Source organism: Trematomus bernacchii, unplaced genomic scaffold, assembly GCF_902827165.1.
Source record: "Trematomus bernacchii unplaced genomic scaffold, fTreBer1.1, whole genome shotgun sequence".
Taxonomy (NCBI): domain Eukaryota; kingdom Metazoa; phylum Chordata; class Actinopteri; order Perciformes; family Nototheniidae; genus Trematomus; species Trematomus bernacchii.
This window is the reverse complement of record NW_022987648.1, coordinates 18,642,671-18,661,748: the sequence shown is the minus strand read 5'-3', so window position 1 is coordinate 18,661,748 and position 19,078 is coordinate 18,642,671. Positions and strand designations below refer to the sequence as shown.

The 19,078-nt window shown below is 41.0% G+C and overlaps 1 protein-coding gene across 1 annotated transcript; it reads right to left on the bottom strand.

The window, feature by feature from the left end:
• Window positions 1-12,886: 12,886 nt before the first annotated feature.
• nr4a2a (nuclear receptor subfamily 4, group A, member 2a) lies at window positions 12,887-17,074 on the bottom strand. The gene is made up of 6 exons (XM_034134440.1): window positions 16,205-17,074; window positions 15,578-15,707; window positions 15,228-15,391; window positions 14,666-14,868; window positions 14,321-14,499; window positions 12,887-14,195 (listed from the first exon to the last, which is right to left on the bottom strand). The coding sequence occupies exons 1-6, from the start codon at window positions 17,072-17,074 to the stop codon at window positions 13,939-13,941; spliced, it is 1,803 nt and encodes a 600-aa protein (XP_033990331.1). The 3' UTR covers window positions 12,887-13,938.
• Window positions 17,075-19,078: the final 2,004 nt, after the last annotated feature.

Below are 19,078 nucleotides of genomic sequence, written 5' to 3'. Positions count from 1 at the left end.
AATTATAACTCTCTCCTTTTGAAGAGAGGTGCTATTCTTGCTGTGTCTATTCCCCCCCCTTAAAGGCCATCCACTACTTTTTGTCAGTCACTGGAGAATCTTCATTCACGTGAAAAGGTGTCAGTGCCTGACCGCTTGAGCATGATGACAGACACCCAGTAGAAGTGTGAGTGACTGCCTGACACCATAGAGGTTTGTCAATGTTGTCGAAGGCACTCTGGCAGCTAACATAGTATTGTCCCAGACTCTCAATAGGACAGCATCATAATATGGGACGTAGACAGGGCGTGATGTGTTATCTCCACAACCTCTCTCCCATCCTTCAGTCTTTACCACGGGCCATGACTGAAGGTCTATGAGGATCCCCGATGCGCCGTGTTGCCTAGATTCATCTTCCCTGTCAGCCACGTAATGCTGTATGAGCTTGTTCCTCCATTCAAGTAATGCTGATGAATCTGCTGTCCGGACCCCTTTCACTCCACTTTGTTGAAACAGGGGGATAGACCCATTACAATGTACCTTTGAGTCGGACCATACATGATCATTTCTCCCCTTCTGCCAAATTGTTCTTTAGCAAAGAGGCTATCAAAATGTGTGTGTGTGTGTGTGTGTGTGTGTGTGTGTGTGTGTGTGTGTGTGTATGGGCAGGCAGGCGAGGTTGACTGGCACTCAGTGCTAAGCTGTCTCTCTGAGGAAAGGGCTGTTTAAAAGGCAGGAGCTGGCAGTGGAGCAGACCTCTCAGCTCCCTGTCTAAATACTGCCTCTGTGTGACTGACAGCAAGGCAACAGCACACTGGCATTCTCCTTTCAGCCACTCAGCAACGCTTTAACAAAAACCACAGGATTTAACATAAAACTCAGACCAGAGTGTCACCTACTGTAATGCAGCACTGCTGCCTTCACTGCTCTTTAAATTATTTAACATGACAAGCTGTCCCTTTGTTGTTATTCTGGTGCATGTGATATGACCTTGTGGGTTTAAAAGAAAGCAAGTGCTGTTGCAACATGTGAATGAATTAGCATGATGATAATGTGCAATTCTAAATACTTATCCTTCACATAGCAATGCAGTATTTTTTATATATTTCTAATGATATTGGCTTATGAAAACAGTTTGAGTGTACTTTGAATTCCTCTCCTTAGAAATGATACAATTTAGCGTCATATTTGATTTATTTTTTATTTGTTTAGAGATTGGCCTTTCTTAATTTAATTTTTGGATCTATGAAATGTTCTTGTACCATACAATGGGACAAACAAGAGTCATCAACAGGCAAAAAGAAGACATTGTAAATGTTTCAAAAGCTTAATAGCACAAAATTAACAATCTATGTGGTTTTGTTGGATTCAATTAGAGGGATATCTTTCTATTTCATGATGCACTTAGGAATGACAAAGCACAGATATAAGTATAGATTTTGTTGTGCCCATAACCAGATAAACAATGTGTATATGTATGTATTTGCAGGGGAAATGAAATCAAAATGCACATATTACATTGAGGGTCCTGGAAGACTGACAGCAATTGAATTTGTCAGTCAAGAATTTAGTTAAAGAGTTAAAGACCTTATACCGGTAGGCAAAATGATACAAACCATCCACAGTAAGAGATATTTATGGCATCGTGCCTTTGTTACTCTTGTCTATGATTTTTTTTCTTTTAGATGCTCATTTTCACTCAGTTCTGCAGTAGGCTTGATTTTGTATTCCTTCTCTTGAACGAGTGTGTGTGTGTGTTTGCATCTGTGTGTTGATAGGCGAGCATGTGCATATTTATTCTTTATGCTCGTATCTATGTGCATGCAATAGAAGTGAGAATGTGTGTGTGTGTGTTGTGTGGGGCAAGTGTGAAGAGGAATGTCTCCAAGTGGCAGGGAGGCAGCAGGGAGAACGATGGCGGTGTTTGTGGATTAATAACTATTAATTCTCCTTTTGACTGTAATTGATGCTTAAATCTCCGCTCTCCTCCTCCTCTCGGCAGACCTCTTGTCCCCCCGTCAATTCTGTCCTTCTAATAAGGGCATTATTCCAAGGGATTTCATGCATTCTGATAAATCAAATTAGAAGGCCGGTGACTTAGATAGATTGCAGCGAGTAATTAGAGAATCCTCAATGCCTTCCTGGCTGCCACTCATTTACAAGAGTCTTTGTTATCTACCTATCTGGGCGCAGCATGAGGCGCTGTGTGTTTGCATCACTTTTCCCTCTTAAAATTCCTTCCTTATGTCACTGGAGAGACAGATCCCAGACCATATCTTGTCACCCGGGCTAGCACACCGCACATCGGACAGCGCAGTGGGACGGCCATTAATTGGAGCAACTTGGGTTGGTAAGTACCCACGTGTGTGTCAGTGACATGCAAGAACAAGGAGATGGGCTGACACATGGAGACAGGGGACACCCCGGGCTTGACTGCCCTCCCCACCCATGCACATACACCCACATTCACACACACACACACACACACACACACACACACACACACACACACACACACACACACACACACACACACACACACACACACACACACACACACACCTTCTTTACCCCCTCCCTTGCCCCCTCCTTTGCCCCTCGCCCTCTCTCCTTGCCTTCGGGAAACAACACCATGTTCCTGATGCTGAGTCTCTGGTCACTATCCATGTCAGCTGAGCAGCCTTGTTCACACGCTTCAATGGTGTGAGTGTGTGTGTGTGTGTGCGCGTGTGTGTATGTATATCTGTTTGGAAAATGAATACAGTAATTGTGGTTACGATTATGAAACGAGTAGCCCAATTTCATATGTACTATTTTTTAAGAACCTTTATTTCATATCAGTTTTGGAATGTAACTGCATTTACGTATTTAAGTATTGCACTTGAATACAAACCTTAGATACCTGTGTTTTACAAATGTTTCCATTTCATGCAGCCTTATACTTCTAACCACCACAATTAAGTGTGAAATATTCTACTTTACCCTTGTTGACCGCTTTATCTACAAGTCACTTTGCATATTATTTGTATTTAATATATATAACAAGCTTATACGATAGAATACACTATTATTGAATAAACTACCAGACAGTGTAAAATGTTTAGACAGTTCCTGAAAAGGCCACTTGGGGCTGGCTCCAAAAGCGAGTCAATCCTTGTTAAAATGCTAAAGCAGAAGATAAGCAGCCTTTTCTATTCTGATGTGCAACTTTGACTTGTAATGGAGTATGCTCACAGTTTGGTATCGCTACTGCTACTAAAGAAACATTTACAAATATTCCTGCCACCTCCGATGGAAATTAAAAAGAAATATTTGTCAAACGAGAAAGAGAAATAGCTCAATAGGTGAGACCATCTGTGTACGATACAATCATCTCACAGTCCAAAGTCCTGACAGGTGCACTTCCTCCTGATCTACCGTATCCCCTCTATGGCATTTTTCTTCCTTTCTTTCCTGCCTCCCTTGCACCCCTATCACAAACCAGTGTGACAGAGTTCACTTTTCTCCTTTAAGAGGATGAATGAAGATAAAAAGCAAAGCAAAATGGAGCACGTGAGGCATCACTTGCTTTGATTCATGATGTCTGAGAGTCTGGCGGTTCTCTGCAGCCCGTCTGCCCGTCTCTTCCTTCCCAAGCACTCTAATGGAGAGCTGCAGTCGTCTCGCAGTGACTCCGTCAAACCATCAGGAATGGCTGATTATGGTGCTAAATATTGATCTCTGCCTCACATGTGTCAAAATTCCCCCCACCCTTTAATTAGAATTTCCCCTCCGCGCCATACAGGAACTAACCGAATATATTAGAGGACTTCATGAGGAGGAGGGAGTGCAGCTAGCGGGGCATAATTGTGACCTCTTGTCTTGTCTCTTCCCTCCTGAGTTTTGAGATGACTTCCAACTGTCTGTCTAATGCTCCCGGCCTCTGTGATAATCAGACTTATTTTCCTCGTCTTATCACAAGATGATCGGCCGGGCTCTCCTGTTCTCCGTTCCCATTTCCCCTGTCACGTCCCTTCTCCTCCTACCCCCTCTACCTTGTCCATCTTTTTTGTGATGTTGCCTAGACTGTTAGAGAAGGTTTGAAACACAATTGTGTGTTTAGATTATGTTATGATTTTGCAGTAAACATGGCTTGTCCTACTATGGTAAAAGAAGAAGGCCCCTAAAAGCATACTCTGCTTATTTACAGTAGCATTATAACCATTTTTAAACTGCGATGGTTTATTTTTATTTTATTTATTTTAATGAAGCAGAACAGGACATATCCTTCTTTTTATTGTCTCGTCTCTTTTCAACACCTGGTGCCTACATTACCCACCATTTACTTCGACTGATGACAATTCTTCCACGATTCGGTGTGTCATAGAAGTTGCTAGTATAACACCGAGCCTCTGACCTCAAGAAGAGATAAGGATTGGGTTACATAGCTCACTCCTTTCTAACTCCAAACCCCACATTTTAGTTTTACTGGATTGGGATTTTCAAAGTGGAAGACATCAACCCCAACAGCTCTCTCAATATCCAACAAAATGTTTTTCCACTTTAGACCAGTCAGTTCTTCTCAACGCCTTTAAACATACTTTGATGTGTAAAATCTGTTGGTTTTTCCTTTTTGCTTTGAGTGTGTGTATAATTGTATGTCTTCGTGAATTTCTACTGATTAATATTACATACATATAGCATTCAAGCAGTTCAGGGGCCTTGCAGTGAGTCAAAAACACCATGAGATTCAAAGATTTGAATTATATTATTTGTATGAATTATATTTGTGTGGTTACAACCAACATCATTATATTTCCCATAAATAAAAGCCAACACAATGACAGTACCAATGCACTGATCAGAATGTTAGTAGAAGAAAAATGCAAATCATGCCTTTGTGTTATTATTTTACTTTGAAATACCTGAAGAGTAGTCTGTGTTGACAAAGCCCTAAAACTTTAACTGTACTGACTCATCAGACCATCAGATTTTATTGATTTTCTATGCATATTTTGCTGTTCAGTATTAAGTCTCACTGCAGCTGGTTCTGCTCAAATGTCGCCTAAGCGCTACTTTCTTCCCAGTAATTCTCTCTCCCTCCGTATCTCCAGCCATAGATCCATGTTTTCTCCCTTTTCCAGCTCTCTTTCCTCCCTCCCCTCCACCCCTCCTCTCCTCTCTCGCTCTCACTCCATTCTTTGGTTAGGAGGCACTAGTCGTTATTACAGGACGCTAGCAGGCTTGCCGTCAGTTGCATTCTGGCGAGAGTCAAGTGCCACAAGGTGCCTTTTTCTATTTGTTTGTTTCATGCTACACTGCACCAGCCACTGACCTGTGGTAGCCATGTCGTGCAAGAGGGAGGCAGGTTCATCCAATCAAAGCACGGCTGAAAATTAACACTGATCTCTCCATGCTTGAAAAAGGGACTGTGGCAAAAGGCAATTTCATGACCATAGTGTGGACTCTGAATTTTTTAACACTTTGTTAATCTTTGCCATTTCCTGTTCTCTTTTTATTTTTAAATGATTTAAAATGTTACACACTTCTTCTCAACATTTCAACAATTTAAATCCATTAATCACGTGTTGTTTGCAATTGATCATTTTTCAGTCAAATTTAATTTTTACGACTCATTTTTCAAAATTGAAATTCTTATATCACATATGTTTTTTGTTTTTTTTTTTTTTTCAGACTGAATTCAATCTGAACTGCCTGCAATTCAGAACATGCAATATTCATAGTTGATCCATTGACTGCTATTCAAGCGGGAACTATTTGAAGAGGGAAAGTTCATGTGCATTTTTGATGGATTGTGCATGTCTTCCCCTACTCTATATGGATAGAGAGCTTGTTTGAAGGTCAGTGATTCTCTTCAGTCAGTCTTCCCTTACACACTCCTTTTTGGGGGGAAGAATATCTCCAGTCTTCACTCCATATTTTCAAGTGCTTCTAGGATGACTAGGTTGGATGACCTTGAATCTTTGTGGAGATGAATCTCTTTGAGATTCTCTTTTCTCCTTTCTCCAGGAACTCTGTCATGAAGAAAGACAACAACCTTACCCTGTCAGGTTTTCATGTAAAATATCCACTTCCCCTGATCCAACCTTTTCAGGTATTTGAGGTTTTGTGTTTTCAGTCTACATATGTTGAACTACATTTACCTTAAACTTTGATACTAAAACTGTCCATGATTTTGTTCCTCCTTTTAGTGACAAGTTAATATGTTTCATGCTGTTTATATATTATTTGTTTTCACTGATCTCATATTATATCCTTCATTTTCATATGGAAGTGGATCGATATTTAAACATTTGGTGCATTGATGTGTGTGTCTTTGTGTTAGCATGTAGGGACAAGGGGTTGAACAGGGGTTGAGTGGATCTTGAGAGCTGGCAGGTGCATTATTGCAGCAGGCTCTGCCTAGCTTGACATGTGTGTGTTCCTAATCTCCTAGTGATATGACAAAGCTGTGTGGGAGCCCGGGCTGGATCTCTTCTGTCTGTTGTCACACACACACACACACACACACACACACACACACACAGACACCCCCCACAACCCCCTCTCCCCTTCCCTTTTGTCCAACACACACACACACACAAATGTATTCCCCTCTTGACCTCTCAAGAATCCACCACTCCACTATCTAGTGGCACCTCCTGACTATAGGTGTGTACTTAAATGTGTTATGAGAGCTTTGTAAAACCATCAATACATGCATCTATTTGTGTTGCCACTCTGCTGGCACATGCCTATAGTGTATTTATTCATGCACACAGAAATACTCGCGTACACTAGCAGCGAACAAGAGCAGGGCCTGAGCATAAGTGTGAGTGTATTTCAGGCTTGTTTACCTCCTGTTAGCCAGCGAGGGGAATATTGATGTAAAATAAATAGTGAAGTTGTTGTTGTTGAAGAAAAAACATTTTCTTTTTGTAAAGCTATTTTTTTTTTTTTTACCCTGATATTTATATTGGGTATCCGCTTGGACACTAAAATACACTGAGGGGAGAATTTTGTGGCTGCAACCTTTTGAGTCCATTTGTTTTATCTAGGGTCTTAGGTTTAGTGCTCATAACAAAACATATTCTGGTTGAACTTCCAAACATTGCCTATAGATATTTCATTGTTGTCCATCTCCATATTTGTCTGAATTAGGCGAATACCTTCTGCTACAGCTGTTTTCTGAATGACCTGAAACACAGTTCCCCAGGAATCAAACCAAGGGCGTTGTGATCACATGTTCAGCTCCTTAGACCCCTACACTACGACTATCTTCTTCTTCTTTACTATCTGGATTTCAAAGATCTAGCAAGACTAAATGCATACAAAGAGGGCTGAAAATGACTCTACCATTTGCCCGATGATAGAAGACCACACACACACATGATTTGACTTAGAGACATGAACAGATTACATGTGCATGGGTGTGTTTAATATGTTTCACTTCACAAGGAGCTGCGGCACAAACCATAACACAGGATGAGGGCATATTCTTGCGGGAACTGAGCCAGTGCATCTGACCATGTTGACATTTTACACACAGACAACAGACGGAAGGGGGGGTGGGTAGTTTGCAGCCCTGCATTCAGTCACATTGTCACAGTGGAAGGTGTAAATGGGGTTGAATACAAAAAGCACTTAATGAGCAGCATTTATTAGATTTTAGAAATGTACAAATTAAAGGTCCCATGTCATGGCCATTTCTACTGATCATAATTCCATTGTTGAGGTCTACTAGAATAGATTTACATTGTTCAATTTTCCAAACTCACATTGGTTTCTCATACAGCATCTCTGTATAGTATGTGTATTCACTCTCTGTCCTAAACGGCTTGTTGGAGCTCCTGCCCCCCCCTCCCTATGAGCCCAGTGTGCTCTGATTGGTCAGCTCGCCCACTCTGTTCTGATGAGTCCACCACCGTTACAGCGGAACATCAGTGAGTATGTGTTACAATGGCGTTAGTTAGCAACCAGAAAATGACACCAGTAATGACAAACAGATGAGAATGCTGCGTGGGGTCTGGGTGTCGTGTTGGCGGGACGTTGCGGGGCTCGCTGCTCCGCCCTTTGAGGCTCGAGGAGCGGACAGTGTGAGCTGTATTACTGGTGTCGTTTCCTGGTTGCTGCGTGGGGTCTGCGAGACAGCGAGACACCGCGGAACTCAGCCTGAGCACACACACACACACACACACACGTGCGTGGGTTCCGCAGAGCCGCGGCTGAGAAAAGATAAGGCTGAGTGAGTGTGTGTGTGTGAGGAGCACACGTTACATCACTATGACCGTTACGTCAATATGACCGTTACGTCAATATGACCAGGAAGACAAAAATGGAAAAATAAAAATCTCCAATGAGGCGTTCTGGGGCAGCATAGACAGGTATTTTCTGTGTTAGAGTTTTACTCGCTACAGGGTGTACTTTGAGGGTTTGTGACTTTGCAGACCGTTTACATGCATAAAAAGCTACATAACACACAAGGGGACGGGTAATAACCGCATGTCATGGGACCTTTAACATCAACCTAAAAATAAATTGATTTAGACTGCTATGATAAAATGATGTAAATGTGATATTGAGACTGGCATGATTTTACCGTCTGCTTGGTTTTTCCCCCACATGCGTCATCAAAAGCAGATTCTTCTCCCGTTTGTTTTTTCAGTTTGCTCCACAGCCTCCTCCAGCCTCGCCCCAGAGATCCTAATGCATCATTTGAGGCTCACACAATTCACTGCGTCCCAAGCCGCTGGCTCCTACCCGCCTGATAGAGGCATTTAGAATCATGCACTGTGTGTCCGATCCCTTCCTCCTTAATATGTCCTTTATTACCATCAGGCATTTATGCCTGTTTTTTCTACTTCAGTGACCACTGAGCACCGGCTTCATTAAAACTAATTGAATCGGAAACATGTCTGCCTGAGGACACATTAACTCTTTCTATAAAGGAAATTTCCGATTTCATATTGTCAATAAGGTCAAAGGACTGAGCCGTGTGTTCAATACTGATACATGCTATACCCATAAAGCTCAACTGTAGGGCCCTTTAACTCAGGGTGTGCTATCTATCAGCACTGAATACATTCCAACTCTTGTGGTGTCTGGATATTTAATGATCATTTGCAAAAATCACTTTTTTCTCTAAATCTATAGTTTTCTGCAGAAACATTAAACCCCTTCTCTAACATATTGTCCTGTCAATTTCATTGCATTATTAATTTCTGTTGGTTAACATTATTGAGTCTTGGTACAAGCATTGCATTAACGGTTTTAAGTTGACCACACTTGAAACAATAATTTGATAGCATCAGTCAGAAATCAATGTGCAATAACAGAGCATACACAGCTGTTTAATATGAAGTAAATATTTATGAGTGATCTGACTAGGCATCAAGTCCAGTCAATCTTCTTTGAAAGGATCTGTGCAAATGATTAACCTCATTTTACTGGTGCTGTCTGGGCTGGTAATGGCCATTAGAGCTAAGAAGGAGTGAGGCCTTTGATTTTTGGCTCCTCATCATTCACAGCTTGTCGCATCCCTTCATCCTTCATACATGGCTGCTGAATTGATTGTCTGTTTAGTCCTATGAATGATAAAGCTGCTCTGGGCCACAGGCAGAGAGGGACAGACACGGCTCACTTCCATCTATATGCAAGGTGGATTTCTTTTCCTGCCTCGCCACTTGGAAATCAGCTTTTTGCATTATTTATTGGACAATCATCAGCATTTCAATATGGTAAATCAAATAGTCACAGTACTATAACTATAGGCAGTCGTATCCAAAGGGCCATTATTCAACTCATTATTCATTCATTTTGTTTAGAGCTATAGTCGGAAGGACTCATGAGATTCATAAGTTGTGTAATCAACATGTTTTACTGCGCGCTTGCACAGCAGCTTCCATGGACAGAGGGAAAGGTAACATGAAAGGAAGTGATTCTGAGTGTAGGCTGGATGAATGAAGAGTAGCAGAATTATTGAGAAGTGGTACATAACCAACGACTTCTGATGAGACAGGTGGAATATAACCTTGGTGGCGAATAGCAACATGAAAACCAGTGTGCTGACATACTGAAAAAGTCAGATGAGTGGTTTAAATCACTTTCATTTGACAGAAAGTCAAGTCATAAAGAGCATGTTATGGCATTTTAGTCATAAAGCCATAGAGGTGGATCTATTTCAAGGCTTGCTCACAAGTTTAACTAATTCTTCCCATCTCAAATTAACGTATAATGCCACTCTCAAAAAATCTAAAGAAAGCTAACACTTACTCTACTATATGCTTAACTCTGTCCAAGCCAGAGAAAGTTACATGTGGTCTCAGAAACTCATACAGTACTACACATACACGCATTCATGACTGCGTGTCATTTTGCACAAAGCTTTGTAGAATTTATATTTGTGAATCCTTTATCATGATTCTACCAACATGTGTTTCACTGACTGCGGCAAATCTAGTTCCAGTAGCAGTTAGAGCAACAGTGAGTTTTCCTCATTGTATGTCTGTCTAACAAGTTTGCATGTAGTGCAAGGGTGAAATGTCAAGTACTCCCCGACCACAGGGATCAGATGAGGCCAAAGTCTAGCTTATTTTAGCCTCCGAACATAGTTATTCACACATAAATCCTCCAGACTAAATTTAAACACCCGGCTAACAAGTGAACCTTTTCACAAAATGACATATTAGAGTGTAAAGAAAGTATATGTGTTGTTGTGGAATGGCTCCCGACATAACGAACCTATAGCTACATCACATTGAATGCACAGAGCACCACACGTGAACCTGTCAAATTGCATCACAGAATTAGAGGAAAGTGCAGCAATGTGCAGCTGTGCGTGCAACATAATCCAGGATCGTCACAGTGTGCACCGTGCCTGTGTGTGGTAGCATCTATTAGTGGTACTGTTAATGTGAAGCAGCGTTCTCACTAGCTGGGACTCAGTCTTGTTATTTCCCTCTCACTTTTTCTGAGTGCTTAGCAACAGGCTCTGTACTCTGGAAGATGCCCCCTTCACCTGCTGGATTTGGTTTGTTGTTTTCTGTCTGGCTACTGAGGACAAGAAAGAACAACTGGAGAAGGATTTCTTCTCTTTCTTCAAGCCATACTTGTACTGACACGATCATGTCTAACCATCCGCTGATGTCGAGTGCAGGGAGGGAATTCAGTCATAGGCTCTAAATGAATTTAGACTAAAAGTCCTCCAGCATATGCACAAACACTGACAGAAGTATTAGCTTGTGTCATGTTCTACTGTGTTGAAATAGACATGTTTAAAAACCACACTGTACTTTGACTCAATAGAGAGAACTTGTGACATTGTAATGCACCCTTTCAACAGATCTGCTAAATGTCAGCAAACTGGATCTGAATGTAATCCCAATTTGCCTTGGAATTAGCACTTTAAAGTGACGATCTAATTATTTTGACAATGTATTGCCTGCTGCTAATATCTCTCAAAATAAGCTGTTCCCTTCATCTTGATCATGTGATAAATGTGGAATCGCTGAGGATAAGTCCCAGACATGCCTCATAGCCTGGCGTCACTTCTCTCTGCTGATAGTCTAAAGGAAAGGCTTTGTGACAGCGCCACTGCTTCTGTTCGTGCAGGCCAGTCCATGCCGCTTTACATACATTTCTTAACGACTTTTAATTCGGCAGTTACACAAAACTAGACCCACATTTAATGCGCAGCAACATCACAAAAGTGGCCTGAATTGAGGGTGATCGGCTAACTTTTTTTGTGACCTAAATGAAATCAGAGCCTCGGAGCCGGAATCCCCGAGGGTTTTGGAGAGGTTGGTGCTACCAGGTTTACCATTAAACAAAAAAGACTTGGATACTTTGCCAGCTCCGGTAAAAAAAAAAGACTTTAAACACTTAAAAAGGTGTCCGTGTGTCGCATCATCTTATCTTTCGTGTTCACTTAAAGCAAAATTACCCAGCTGCTGTGACGCACAAAGTTGTGTTACCTGCATGTGCGCAACAGGATTTCACAATAAATGTGTTATTTCATTAACGCTGTGTAATAGCAGGATAAAGGTTGTCGTCCTTTTGATTGTGGAAAATATAGTTCTAGTTTTAGTTTTGGTCTGACTCGTCGGTGGGGTAAAACAACTCTAAAATGAAGGCTACATTATAAAAGTGAAGGCAAATTAAAAGCAAATAAAGTAATATACAAGGAAAGCCTGTCCAAAAATATATCCTTAAACTTTTTTTGCGTAGACTTTCGTACTTGCAGAGCGCAAAGGGAACAGACTGAATCATGGAATTCAATGTTCTTATAAAATGTGTTCGCTGAAAATGTTACTTTATTTAGGATTCAACCGAAAGATCAAGACGTCTATTTTTATTCCGTTGTAGGTTATTCATTTGTCAAATGCAATAAGACATTAGAGAATAAAACGAGGGTTTAACAGCATGTGATTTGTTTCTGAAAGCGTATTTAAATTGTAGTTATGCATGCAAGATACATTTTAAGGTATACCCCAAATTAGAAGTGCAATGTAATTTCGATGACTAAAATATTCGCTAAGATTATATTTAAATATAACGATTAGGAGGCTAAAATAATAAATATGTGACATTTTGGTCAAAACTAAAAAGGGAATATAAACTCAAGATGAAACATGCATGCAAACTATTTGCGACAAGATTTAACTTTTTTAACTTAAATACACAATTTTCACATTCAGTTCAAGTAAGGTGTTAACATAAATAACCTGTTAAACTGCTTATCGCAGCGCTGCTTACAACGAATATTACAAAAATACGCTTAAACTCCAAAACGAGTCTCTCTCTCTCCTGCTGAACAATCTCCTCCCGATCAGTGATTTCTTAATTTAAAGAATACGTTATTTGCAGAGAAAAATATTTAGCAAAGAATTGATTTAAAAGTTTTATTTGTAAACATTAAATATGTCTTTATCTCTAAAGTGTTTAATTCGTCACCAAATGCGTTACAGAAGTTGTAAGTACATCATGATGCCATAAATGTGGGCCTATATCACACACTCATGAACCTCTGGATATAAGATGAGAGCTTCTCATTTGCAAAGCGTGTTAAATCATAACCACCTAGACGGTTATAAGACATAAAACATAGACAACGTGCTCAGCTTGAACTTGGATGGTTTGAAATCGTTTAAATTGCACCATGCTTAGTGTAGCTCTTGGCAACAGAAATAATAAATATATAGAAACGTTTATATTCAACAGCAACAATACTTACAGCACATACAAACAAGGAATGTCTGACAGTTTTACAAACACCATGGGTCCCTCATTTTCTATACAGATGAAATATGTTTCCACATATGCGTCATACATAAAAGGAGTGCCATTACTACGAATCTGTATCAAATCTAGCAGACTACATAGTGTCCGGTATATATTATAGACATCACCTCAGCAAGTGCCTATAAAAAAAGAAAACTAGAACATGCGTTGTCTTTTCTGGATACTTTTTGGGATCCTGTCAGAAACACATAGGCACGAGTCAGAAAAGAAACTTAAATTGAATGTTTTCATTATAACAAACTTTGTACACGTTATAAACCGATGCATTGGAGGCATCACATATTCTATCATAATATACAGTGTGTTTGTGTGTATGAATATGAATGTATGTTCATATATATATAAATGCAATATATTACATATGAGTAAATCAGTTGAGCCGATGTTAAATAAATAAACAGTATAGGTGTAAAACCGGAATAACAATTTGTCCACCACAGAGAAATTCCGCGTCATGATTCATTCGTTTGACAATAACACAAATAAAAGGCCTACACAGCAATGACACTCTGTCTAATCCTCTTGTTATTATTTTTTTTTTTTCATGGATCCTTAATCATAATAGGGTATTTTGTTCTATTAGCCTGCTGAGCTTGCAAATATTCAGAAATAATAACGTTAAAAATCTGACTCACAAACAGTCTTTTGGAAGTTCTTTGAGGTCTCATAATCGAGTCAGACTCAGAAAGGTAGGGTGTCGAGGAAAAGTTTGTCAATTATTGCTGGCGGAGGGACTAGATCTTCTAGTTTTAGGTAAAAGATACGCTGCAGACCTTGGGTACATAGTGTGCGCAGTTCAGGGAGCTTTCCCAAGAGTTTTGACAAGTAGTTGGGACGATTCAATCCACCTCCATTGAACGTCACTTGGTCTTTTAGGCAGTTGACTATCTTGTTTTGGAGATCTTCGACTCTCTTGGGTTCCTTTAGCCCGTGTCGCTCTAAAATAAAGAAGAAGAAAAAAAAGGGACACGGTTACATTATTTTCGATGCTTTAACTGTTTCCGTTTTGCATGCATTGTATAACAGAGGCGGAGTTTCCAAAGGAGCAGCCGGCTTTACGCACCTGTTACCATGGCCAGAGCTGCGATGCAGGAAAAAGCTGAGATGTCTATGTTCATGCTCTGCAAGTTGGAAGAAAAGTCCACGATAGAATCCACCCACTCTCCAAATCCGCGGACGCACTGCAGCCTGTGTAACACCACTCCATTACAAAAAATAAGTTTGCCTTCCACTGGGTTGGACCTGCAATTAATAAGAAAATGCCATTAATTACGTTCTGCAATAAATGGGAATTTAAGAGCCATCTCATTATTGGGCAGCTAATAAAACCATAAGCAATGAAGCTTGAAGGAGGAGCTGATGATTATCTAAAACCAGGATTGTTTTGTTTAATAATTACGCGGCTTACCTGTACGCAAGCCGCAGGACAAAAAGTTCAAGGAAGGCGGATTCAAAGAGGAGATCTTGATCTTGCTTCGGTAGATCAGAAAAGCCGGGGATCTTCTCCGCCCAGCCCCGGATGATCTCCATGGAGCCCGTCAGGAGATCGTAGAACTGCTGGATGTGCTGAGTGTTGTCTCCAGTCATTTGGTAGTCAGGGTTAGCTTGGAACTGGAATTTAATTTAAACAGCGTCTTAATGAGGTCCTTTAAAATATATAATCCGTGAAATTGCAAATGCCCATTTCTAAGAGGGAGAGGGTGCTTTTTCACTATTAAATTCATGTCTTCTTTTTATTAAGTTCTCTATTTCAATGCAATTTACTTAGGAGAATATATGCCACGTTAAAAGCCTGACAGAGTTAGGGGTTCAGCGATGTATTACAGCAAACTTTAAAAGCAGTTAATTATTACCTAAAAGCAGGACTACATTTAAATCTGTCCAGCTCTTTTTTCACCCGGAGAATAGTTGTCAAGCTTTTTTTAAAAGGTGTGTGTGTTTTATTTCTGGGAGTGAGGAACTTCACTTACTCTGGAGTAGTCCAAAGCAGACATCGAGGGGTTGGAGTCCACATGGGCCCTAACAAGTGCGCTTATGAGGCTCACCGGCGGCGAAGTTGGGGAGGGCTCCTGTGGACTTTTGGGTTTGGAAGGTAGGCGTCCTCTCCGACCTTTGAGATTAGCCGTTCGGACAACTTAATTGGAAGAGAAAAAAATTACGTTAAAGTGATTAATTCGCACTTCTATGGTTGTGCGTAATTATACTTTAATGTATTTTAAATAACAATATAACACGATATTACGCGCATGTTTCCCAAGTGCATCAGTGGGGAAATATAAATAACTCTTCCAAAATAATTTAATGAATGGCCTAAACATACCTTCTTTCACCATTCCGACGACCATGCACTTCTGGAAACGGCAGAACTGGCAACGATTTCTCCGGCGTTTGTCAACAGGACAGTTTTTATTTGCTAAACACACGTATTTAGCATTTTTCTGAACGGTGCGCTGGAGAAAAAGAAAACATAATGTCAGTCTACAGGCCTTTTTCCACAGCTATATCACATGTAGAAAACGGACTGTGGATTGCTGAGCAAGTGATATAATATAAAAATGAAAAGATGGAAACGATATAATATCTGTCTCATCTCCTGTTTGGGACCGCGCTGCATGAACCAACAAGAGGGAATAGACCGACAGCAAATACACATTCGTGGTCTTTCATATTTCACCTATTCCTTTGAGATCAACTGTGTGGGTATAGATATGTTTTTCATATAAAGTTATTTTACGCACGCACTTTAAAGTTGGTGCTTGATCATATTTACAGTGGATCGCACTGAAAATGTTATTCCAATTATATTTGTAGGTTGTTTCATTCTGTTTTTAAAAAGTGAGCTTGTTATTAGGCCTACTCACTGGCGCCTTGTATAATTAGCAGCACACAGCACATCTTTTATGTAATAACAGTAACAATGATTCATGGTCGCTGTCATGTCACCCACCTTAAAAAATCCTTTGCAGCCCTCGCAGGTTCTCACTCCATAATGTTGGCAGGCTGCGTTGTCCCCACATACCGCACACAGACCCTCGTTTGACGGAGATCCTCGGGACGGGGGCGATGGCACTTGGCTGTCCATCAGCTGGTGCCCGTGGCCGAGCTGCAGGGAGTGAGGGAAAGCAAGACCAGCCTGTTTCCGGAGGGCGCTGGGCACCCCGAAGCTCTGACCGTCAAGGCCGCGGTGCACGCCCGAGTTGTCGTGGTTCATGGAGACGTGTAGCGGCCCGTCGAACCGCATCTGACAGCTGGAAACAGGAGTGCCAGGCGGGGACTGCTTGAAGGAGAAGAGCGAGAGCCTCGACACCGGATTCTTGCGCTGGTCCATCATGTGAGACGTGGCCGCGACATAGTTCTGGTGGAAACTTTGGAGGGAGCCAGGGTCCTCCCACATGTGATTATGCTGAACCTGGAAGTTTGGTGTACTCGGGGCATGGGGAGAGGATGGTTTGAAGTACATAGGCCCAGAGTGAGCCATCATTTCCTCCGACTGGGGGGGCAGGTGGCCCTGCTGATGGTAGCTGTGCATCTGGACGTCCTCCACCTTGATAGAGGACTGATCTCCAGAGTGGGGCATCTGATACAGACAGGGCGGTTTGACGTCGTAACTGGTGGTATAGTTGTCCATGAATGTACTGAAACTTGGGAGAGACGTAGTAGCTGTGATTTCAGTGTTGGTCAAGTCCATGCTAAACTTAACAAACTCGGGGGTTAAGAAGTCGCAGCTGTATTCTCCTGCGGGGTGGTAGCTGTAGCTCTGGGAAGCAGGACTAGCTCCTTGAGGTGATGATCCATACTGAGCCTGGACGCAGGGCATGGCTGCAAACCAAAACAGTAGAAACACATCAGAATTTCTCAAATCAGTGTTTAAACCGTGAAGAAAAAAGTTTAAAGTCTATTATATTTAGTCTCTTTTCATCTTAACCACAAAAATACAATTGTATAGTGATTTACTTTAGGAAGTCATTTCAGAATATAATGGACATTAAACAATAATACAGCTGTATTTGTAAATAATTGTCAATATCCTACCTCAAGTCTTCTGACAGTTTTTCGGTGACACTTGAAATGGGTACAGTCAGGAGTTGTATGGGTGTCAGGATTCAAGAAAGCGTATCTGTTCTGGATCTTCCCCTATAAAACACATCACCTTGACATTTACTGGAATGTAAAATACAACAAACACCTACAAATGAACACGAGATGCCAGATAAAGTCAGGTTTAACATTATGCGCACACATTGCAGTTTCAAACTACGCACATAAAATGTCATAAAAAACTTGAAATGTATACTGACAAAATACGTTAATTTTGAAACTAAACCGTATAAATCGTATTTTTCTTTTCTTCATGTAAAGTGTGCGGTGTTACATGATATACAAACCAACTTCGCGCACACGAGTGAAAACTTGTAAAGAAAAACCATCTCGGGAAATATCAGCAACACCCAGAGATGTGCACAGTCAGACTGAGTTTCTGTATTTTAATTTAACAGTGAAAAAATGACTAAAAAGGCTTAAAAGATTCAGAGAAGGCAGTGAAAGTAAAGCGCAGACACAGATTATGTTGCAAATAAAGAGATTAATTCATTCTTACCTTTTTCACATCAGGATTGTTGCTTTCAATCCATGCGATAAGCATGCAGGGGGTATTCATCAATTTCTGTAAAAGCTCCAAATCATGAGCAGCGCTACCCAACAATGCCAGGCGGACAAACCGTGTGACTCCGAGCACTGACAGCGACACAAGCTTCGACTACCCAGTCTGGCCAATGTGGCTTTGTTTATGTGAGCTCTGGATACGGTGGTTTACCCACGTGTTTCACAGCGCGACGTCATCCGCGTCGACATCGACATGGACCAATCCGCTGGGGAACTCTCTCAAGCCCCAATTTTTCTGGCGAGGATGTTTGTCTTGTGGTATGTGTTCTATGTTGCTTCCCACATGGACATTAGCAGAGAGTGGAGGGTACCCTTCTGTATTCAGACATACATTGTGTTTGCAGAGGAGTTAAGTCACGCTTGTTTTAAGCTGACATTAATCTATGTACTATGGTTTTATGTCTTTATCAAATGTCTGCAAAGTAAATTAGTCAGTTTATGATGAGCAAGTTTCTGAACATATGAAAACGTTTCAGTGTGTATGTAATTCTTCATTACATCAACACACATGACTTATATTGTTTGTAAGGGGAGACAATTCATTTAATATCACACTTGTTACAATAAAGATACACTTCTAAGTTGCAGCAGGCCAAAATGTAAAAGTGCATTTTTATATCCAATTATTAAATCAGATTACTGTCAGAAAAATCCCTACTTACTTGAGTTTATTCACTGCCTGATAGTGGAAAATTGAGATGAGTGTACATTGGCACATCTAGGCAAAGTTATGTCACAATGTGGCTGATATGCCAGACTCACTACACTTGTATGAAATCGGCCTAATGAAGCGAGGGTCAATATTATTCTTCGTTATCTTCTGACAGGATTTCTGTATTTCAATTGTGTTCCCAATTTAGACCTGGGATGGGGTGGGGTTTGTGGGGTGGGCTGCCTATTCATAGTGCTGGTATAGTGCATGTGAGCTGCTGAGGAGGAAGGGGGGGATAATTAGTGGGCCTGTAGCCAGTTGTCATGGGGGAACCAATTTGGTCCCCAGAGAGGGAAACGTGATAGGAGCTGGCAGAATGGAGAGTGACGCAGAAAAACGCTCAAGTTGACGCAGTGGCCAAAATAATCTTTTGGCTTTATTGTTCTGCAGCGATGGAATAACTGATCTCAGTACAATCTTACACCAACACCTTGTTGCCAATCAAGC

What these genes read in the sequence shown, in the direction of transcription:
- nr4a2a (XM_034134440.1), bottom strand. Translation starts at nt 17,074, where the DNA reads ATGCCCTGCGTCCAGGCTCAGTATGGATCATCACCTCAAGGAGCTAGT. An exon ending in GTCCTGCGGCTTGCGTACAG is followed by an intron (nt 14,500 to 14,665) that starts GTAAGCCGCGTA and finishes TATTAATTGCAG; the next exon opens with GTCCAACCCAGTGGAAGGCA. An exon ending in AGCTCTGGCCATGGTAACAG is followed by an intron (nt 14,196 to 14,320) that starts GTGCGTAAAGCC and finishes TCTTTATTTTAG; the next exon opens with AGCGACACGGGCTAAAGGAA.